At 30.3% G+C, this 7,500-nt stretch overlaps 1 protein-coding gene across 1 annotated transcript in view; it reads left to right on the top strand.

Moving 5' to 3' along the window:
- LOC137629218 (uncharacterized) overlaps positions 1-7,400 on the top strand; it is a 10,062-nt gene extending 2,662 nt beyond the window's left edge. Inside the window, exons 3-6 of the mRNA XM_068360481.1 lie at positions 983-1,233; positions 1,635-1,872; positions 2,388-2,485; positions 7,232-7,400. Of these exons, the coding sequence (XP_068216582.1) occupies positions 983-1,233; positions 1,635-1,872; positions 2,388-2,485; positions 7,232-7,400 (756 nt within the window). The remainder of the gene's footprint in view (positions 1-982; positions 1,234-1,634; positions 1,873-2,387; positions 2,486-7,231) is intronic.
- The last annotated feature ends 100 nt before the right edge of the window (positions 7,401-7,500 follow it).

Below are 7,500 nucleotides of genomic sequence, written 5' to 3'. Positions count from 1 at the left end.
TAAGTATTGCTGTATCTTCTTCCAATGCATTCCTCCATGATTGAAAAATTTATTCGTTAATTTCATTATCAGATATATGAATATTCTTTTTTCAATCCAAACTATTATATGCTTTCAATGATCTGATTATTTTTTTAAGACAAAACTATTTTGTATTAGTCGACGACCTTGTTTGATGTAACACCAGATATTTTATTCTCAAATCAATCAATTCAAAATAGTTTTTTTTAGTAACTGGTTAACTCGAAACCAGGATATAAACCGTCTTACGAGTAATACAAAAATTGAGACAGACAAACAACGTATGTTTTTAAGACCCATTTCTCAGTTTGGATAAAAGTATCTATTTTCAAATCAATCATTTCAAAATAGCTTGCATGAACAACTGATAAACTCAAACCCAGAATATAAACTATTTTACGATTATTATTATTATTATTATTATTATTATTATTATTATTACTACTTGCTAAGCTACAACCCTAGTTGGAAAAGCGGGATGCTATAAGCCCAGGGGCCCCAACAGGGAAAATAGCTCAGTGCGGAAAGGGAAAAAAAAGGAAAAATAAAATGTTTTAAGAATAGCAATAACATTAAAATGAATATTTCCTATATGAACTATAAAAAATTTAACAAAACAAGAGGAAGAGAAATTAGATAGAATAGCGTGCCCAAGTGTACCCTCAAGTAATGCCAGTGTACCAACCGTGTGTCACACGATCGTACATAATTCATTTTGTATAATATTATGCTTGTATCTTCGCTCTTCCCTCGCACTAAAAAGAACCAGAATAAACATGTCTGCGTTTCTCCTATGTAACATTGTCTGTTTCTCGAACATGTAATTTCCTGTTGCCTTGAGGTTTTGTATATAAAGGAGTGTTCTATAATAAATTTACTCAGTTGCTTTCACACTGCCTTTGAGTTCACAGCCTTCTCTCGGCCCGTCACACCAGTCTTGACACAGACAGAGAACGTATAGAGTTCACACCTACTTCTCATTTTTTTTTTAACAGACAAAAAAGCAATGGCTGGACAACTGGTTGACGTCGGCGTGGGCTTCAACTTGCCAGTAAGCCTATCCGATATAGGCAGCGGGACTCTGAGCATCAACCCAGTGGCCGGATTTATAGTATCCCTTTTGGCCTTCTTCGTCTTCGTGGCGATCGTGGGAGTGCCAATATCCTCCTTATTCGGCGCAAAACTTTTTTCTGGTCTGGATCCTTACCAGAGGTGAGTGGTATTCCTTAACTGACAAATTTTAAGTTGATTTTAAGCATTACTTTTCCGGTGTAAATTTGCTCCTCCTTCAGATGACGTATGATTATGTAACTTTAAAGTAGATCTTGAAGTACTGTAAGTCGAAAAATAGAAATGAAATGGGTACTTATGATTTAAACTTTTGAAAAGATTCTGAGCTTTTGATCAGACAAACATCTTCGAAGAAATTCACCAAAGTTCAAATGTATTGGCATACATTTTTCCACGAGAAATTATGATCACTGGTATAATTTTTCGATAAGTCCAATCTGCCATCAGACTTCTGTATTGAATTTACATATCCAAATTTCAATGACCCGCAAAAATTCCATGAAATATGCATTTCTCTAACAACATTTTCCCCTCTCATTTAGGCAAAGGTCATTTACAAACGAATTCGACGTATCCTCTACGATGCAGCATCTAACGGGAAACAGAACGCTCGAAGACTTCTTGAACGAGCCTCTGAATGCCTTCGTTGAACGGGCGTTCGGTTCTTCGGATGGCAGGAGATCTCCCTGGACTGTAGGGGACGCTATCAGTGGTGCAGGGGACATCCTTGCTCCCCTGATAACGAGCCTTGATTATGACAACACTTTCTTGGCTATTCAGGTAGGGTAGCAACTTAGTAGGGATGATAGCGATAATTAGCTTATATACAGGACATAAATGTATACATTTTCTTAAAAAGAAACTTTGGTTTTCATCTTCATAATATTAAGATAGGAAAGGGATGGAACATTAACTCAAAAAGGAACTGAAAATTCACCAAGAGACTCAAGTGTATAATTTTCACAAGGGAAGATCACCATAGTGTTGTTGTGGTTGCTCATTGGAAATAAATAAATATATATATATATATATATATATATATATATATATATATATATATATATATATATACATATATGTATATACACATAAATACAATATATATACATATATATATATATATATATATATATATATATATATATATATATATATATATATATGGTCAGCCCATGGTCTCTAGCCTTTGCCCTTCATGAGTGACTTTTATAACATTTAAACCGTCTTTAAACCAATCCCTCAGCAAGGTCTCCAATACGAATAGTTAATCTTCCTTATTTACCTTTTATCAACAGGTCCCGGGTGATGACTGTCGTCAGAAGTTGATGTGCCACGTCCACTCTAGGATAACAAATCTACCAGACTTCTTGCAGCAGGCTTATAACTTTATAGGGTATGGTTGTTTTCTTGCATATTTCAAAACGTTTTTATTTTTAACATTTCTCTGCAAGATTTTGATATCCGTGACAAACATTCATAGTTAGCCATATACAATGTTATCTACAGCAGTGGTTCCCAACCTGGGGGAAATTTCCCCCCGGGGGGGGGGGTGTAATTTGAAGCTACCAGGGGGGAAATAATTACACTACCTACTAACTAAAAAAAATATCAGGTGACAAAGCTAGCCCTGATATTGATACACTGGTGCACAAGAAGCAACCTCAACCTTCTCACTAATTCAATTTTGAAGTAGAAGAATAAACAAAAGTCCTTTTATTTTGCTACTAGCCGCTCTCCATATACTGATAAACAAATAGTTACAGAGCAAAATGGATAGAGAGTGGTTAGTAACAACTAACCTCATAGCTCTATGGCTATGCGGTTAGCTGTTACTAACCGCTCTCTATCCATTTTACTCTGTAACTATTTATTTATCAGTATATTTGTATAATGGAGAAATAAATTAGTAAGTCGTCACAGAGTGTTTCAAATACTCTTTCCCTCATACACATGAAGGGGGAAATCTGGATGGTTGCACTGGGTGCAGGGGGGAAATGACAGGAAAAAGGTTGGGAACCACTGATCTAGAGAAACGAAAATAGCTAGTCTAATAAAATGTTATCTACTCTAGAGAAACATTCATGGGTAGCTTTATAAAATTTTATCTATAGAAATGATAATAGCTATAAAATGTTATCTACTCTTGAGAAACATTCATAACTAGTCTTATAAAATGTTATCTAGAGAAACTATATTAGCTAATCTAAAAAATGTTATCTAGTCTAGAGAAACATTCATAGCTAGCCTTATAAAATTCTATCTAGAGAAATGATAACAGCTAATCTCATAAAATGCTTTATAGAGATCAGCTATAGAGTACCTTCTCGGATGGAATACCTTCTCAGCATCAAAAGCATTTTGCATTTTAATGCTTTAAGCTTCTCAGCATCTAAAGCATTTTGCATTTTAATGCTTTAAGCTTCTCAGCATCAAAAGCATTTTGCATTTTAATGCTTTAAGCTTCTCAGCATCAAAAGCATTTTGCATTTTAATGCTTTAAGCTTCTCAGCATCAAAAGCATTTATCATTTTAATGCTTTAAGCTTCTCAGCATCTAAAGCATTTTGCATTTTAATGCTTTAAGCTTCTCAGCATCTAAAGCATTTAGCATTTTAATGTTTTAAGCTATTACCATGTCACAATAGTAACATATCCATCCACAAAAAGTGATTTTAAATCGGATTATTCTTTTTAGTTTAAAAACTTTTTTAAAAAGTAAATCATAATTAAGAAAGCCGTAAAGATTTAAACCGAATACTTATAATTAAATTTAAAATCTCCTAAAATCTAGCTTTTCTAATTCAACTTAAAATTTCTCTAATTTCCAAAATTATAAATTTCAAAATTATATTTACTCTTTATGCCAGTTTCATATAAATATTAAATTTTTCTTATTTCCAAAATTATAAATTTCAAAATTATATTTATTCTCAATACCAGTTTCATATAAATATTCAGTTTTTCTAATTTCCAAAATTATAAATTTCAAAATCATATTTACTCTCTATGCCAGCTTCATATAAATATTAAATTTGTCTAATTTCCAAAATTATAAATTTCTAAATTATATTTACTCTTTATGGCAGTTTCATATAAATATTAAATTTTTCTTATTTCCAAAATTATAAATTTCAAAATTATATTTACTCCTAATACCAGTTTCATATAAATATAAAATTTTTCTAATTTCCAAAATTATAAATTTCAAAATTATATTTACTCTTAATACCAGTTTCATATAAATATTAAATTTTTCTAATTTCCAAAATTATAAATTTCGAAATCATATTTACTCTCAATACTAGTTTCATATAAATATTAAATTTTTCTAATTTTCAAAATTATAAATTTCAAAATTATATTTACTCTCAATACCAGTTTCATATAAATATTCAATTTTTCTAATTTCAAAAATTATAAATTTCAAAATTATATCTACTCTTTATGCCAGTTTCATATAAATATTAAATTTTTCTAATTTCCAAAATTATAAATTCAAAATTATATTTACTCTCAATACCAGTTTCATATAAATATTCAATTTTTCTAATTTCCAAAATTATAAATTTCAAAATTATATTTACTCTTAATACCAGTTTCATATAAATATTAAATTTGTCTAATTTCCAAAATTATAAATTTCAAAATCATATTTACTCTTTATGCCAGTTTCATATAAATATTCAATTTTTCTAATTTCCAAAATTATAAATTTCAAAATTATATTTACTCTCAATACCAGTTTCATATCAATATTCAATTTTTCTAATTTCCAAAATTATAAATTTCAAAATTATATTTACTCTCAATACCAGTTTCATATAAATATTAAATTTGTCTAATTTCCAAAATTATAAATTTCAAAAGTATACCTACTCTTAATGCCAGTTTCATATAAATATTCTCAAGTTAAACGTCAGGATTTAACTTGGAATGAATACAGTTTTTGAAATATAAGTTATAAAATCTGTCTCTGAAGATCAGAGGATCCTTATAACTGAAATATCACCGCATATGATTTAATATTTGAACTTTAATTTCATTCGACATTTTTGCTGTATGTTTAGAGCATTTAATTCAAAATAAAAATAGGTAAACTCACTCCCAAACTAGAATATGAAAATGGAAATCTAAAATCAAACTTCTTACTCTTTTAGAACTTAGAAACTACAGATTGTGCTGCCCTCTATGTTCAAACACATCTAATATTAACTCACAATATCGCTGTATATATATTTGCTCTTCGCACTACTCAAGAGAGATTAGTTCACCAAACTTTCAACTGGGCTCCACAAGGTACTAGCAGAGTTGGAAGACCTAGGCCTACATGGCTAAGGACTATGAAGCGTGAATTAGGAGATGATGAATGGAGATATATTGCTTTAAAAGCTCAAGATAGAGATGACTTGTGAAATCTAACTGAGGCCCTCTGCGTCAATAGGCGTGGAGCAGATGGTGATGCTGACTATATATATATATATATATATATATATATATATATATATATATATATATATATATATATATATATATATATATATATATATATATATATATATATATATCATCTCCTCCTACGCCTATTGACGCAAAGGGCCTCGGTTAGGTTTTGCCAGTCGTCTCGATCTAGAGCTTTTCATTGAGTACTTCTCCATTCATCATCTACTTCGCGCTTCTTAGTCTCAAGCCATGTGGGCCTAGGTCTTCCAACTCTTCTAGTGCCTTGTGGAGGCCAACTGAACGTTTGATAAACTAATCTCTCTTGGGAAGTGCTAAGATCATGCCCAAACCATCTCCATCTACCCTTCATCATGATTTCATCAACATAAGGCACTCGAGTAATCTCTTATAGTTTCATTTCTAATCCTGTCCTGCCATTTAACTCCCAATATCCTTCTGAGGGCTTTGTTCTCAAATATACTAAATTTATTGGAGATTATTTCATACACAAACACACACACACCCACACACACACACACACACACACACATATATATATATATACATATATATATATATATATATATGTATGTATATATATATATATATATATATATATATATATATATATATATATATCTTATATATTTAATCCTAATTTTACAGTTCTATTACCCGTTTCTTCTTTATTTCATATAACTACTTTTTCATAAGTATAATTCATAAGCAAGTTTATGGTTAAAAAATATGGATGCATGTTAATTAATAATGGTGATGCAAATTCAAACCATGAAATTAGATTGAATCCATTGTAGTTTTTTTTTCTGAATAGATTCAAACTTTAAAGAACAATATAGTTAAATTTACCAAAAAAACAAATTGATTGGAACTTCAGAAGTTGGAACTTGAAGCGATTTTCTTTTTTATGTTGTACAGATTGACATAAATCTCTTTTTATAGTTTATATATGAAGATGTATTTTAATGTAGTTACTGTTCTTCGTGTATTTTTTCATCACTTCTATTCTAGTTTATTTCTTTTCCTCAATGGGTTATTTTTTTCCTTGTAGGAGCCCTTGGGCTTATAGCATTCTGCTTTTCCAACCAAGGTTGTAGCTTAGGTAATAATAATAATAATAATAATAATAATAATAATAATAATAATAATAATTCCAACACTCATGATATCATTGGAAGTTTAAGCAAGCAACATTAACAACATTAAGAAAATAAAAAAAATCTACAACAACATTAACGACAACAAAAAAAATCACAACATTAACGATATTAAAAAAATCAACAACATTAACGATAACAACAATAATCAACAACAGCAACATTACCGATAGCAACAACAATAATCAACAACAACATTAACGATAATAAAAAAAAATCAACAACATAAACGATAATGACAATAATAATAATAAAAAACGATGACAATAATAATCAACAACAACAACATTAACGATAACAACAATAATCAACAACAACATTAACTGTTGGTAGAATGATTTATTGTTAATTTTTTCTCATTTATTTATTTCCTTGTTTTCTTTCCTCACTGGGCTATTTTTCCCTGTTGGAGCTTTTGGGCTTATAGCATCTTTATTTTCCAACAAGGGTTGTAGCTTGGCTAGTAATAATAATAATAATAATAATAATAATAATAATAATAACAATAATACGATTCTATTTCAGGCCTAAGCTGCGCAATCAAGACATGTACTCAGACGCCATCATCAGGGGCCTCTCCGGCGGGGACTGCGAAGCGCCCTACCCTGAGTGCCCTTACAGCATCTACCAGATGGCGTCCTTCGTGCCTTTTCTTAAAGGGGGGCCACGTTATAGCGGATATAATGAGCTATAGAAAATATATTAGTATACCATTTTATTATGGAGATTTTACTGTATTTATTTTGGTGGAGTATATTCAAGAAAAACGGAATGATGAGTTTAATTAATAAAAT

This window comes from Palaemon carinicauda, chromosome 37 (assembly GCF_036898095.1).
Source record: "Palaemon carinicauda isolate YSFRI2023 chromosome 37, ASM3689809v2, whole genome shotgun sequence".
In the NCBI taxonomy this organism is placed as follows: Eukaryota; Metazoa; Arthropoda; class Malacostraca; order Decapoda; family Palaemonidae; genus Palaemon; species Palaemon carinicauda.
Note: the sequence above shows the minus strand (reverse complement) of the source record. Positions and strands in the feature narration are given on the sequence as shown.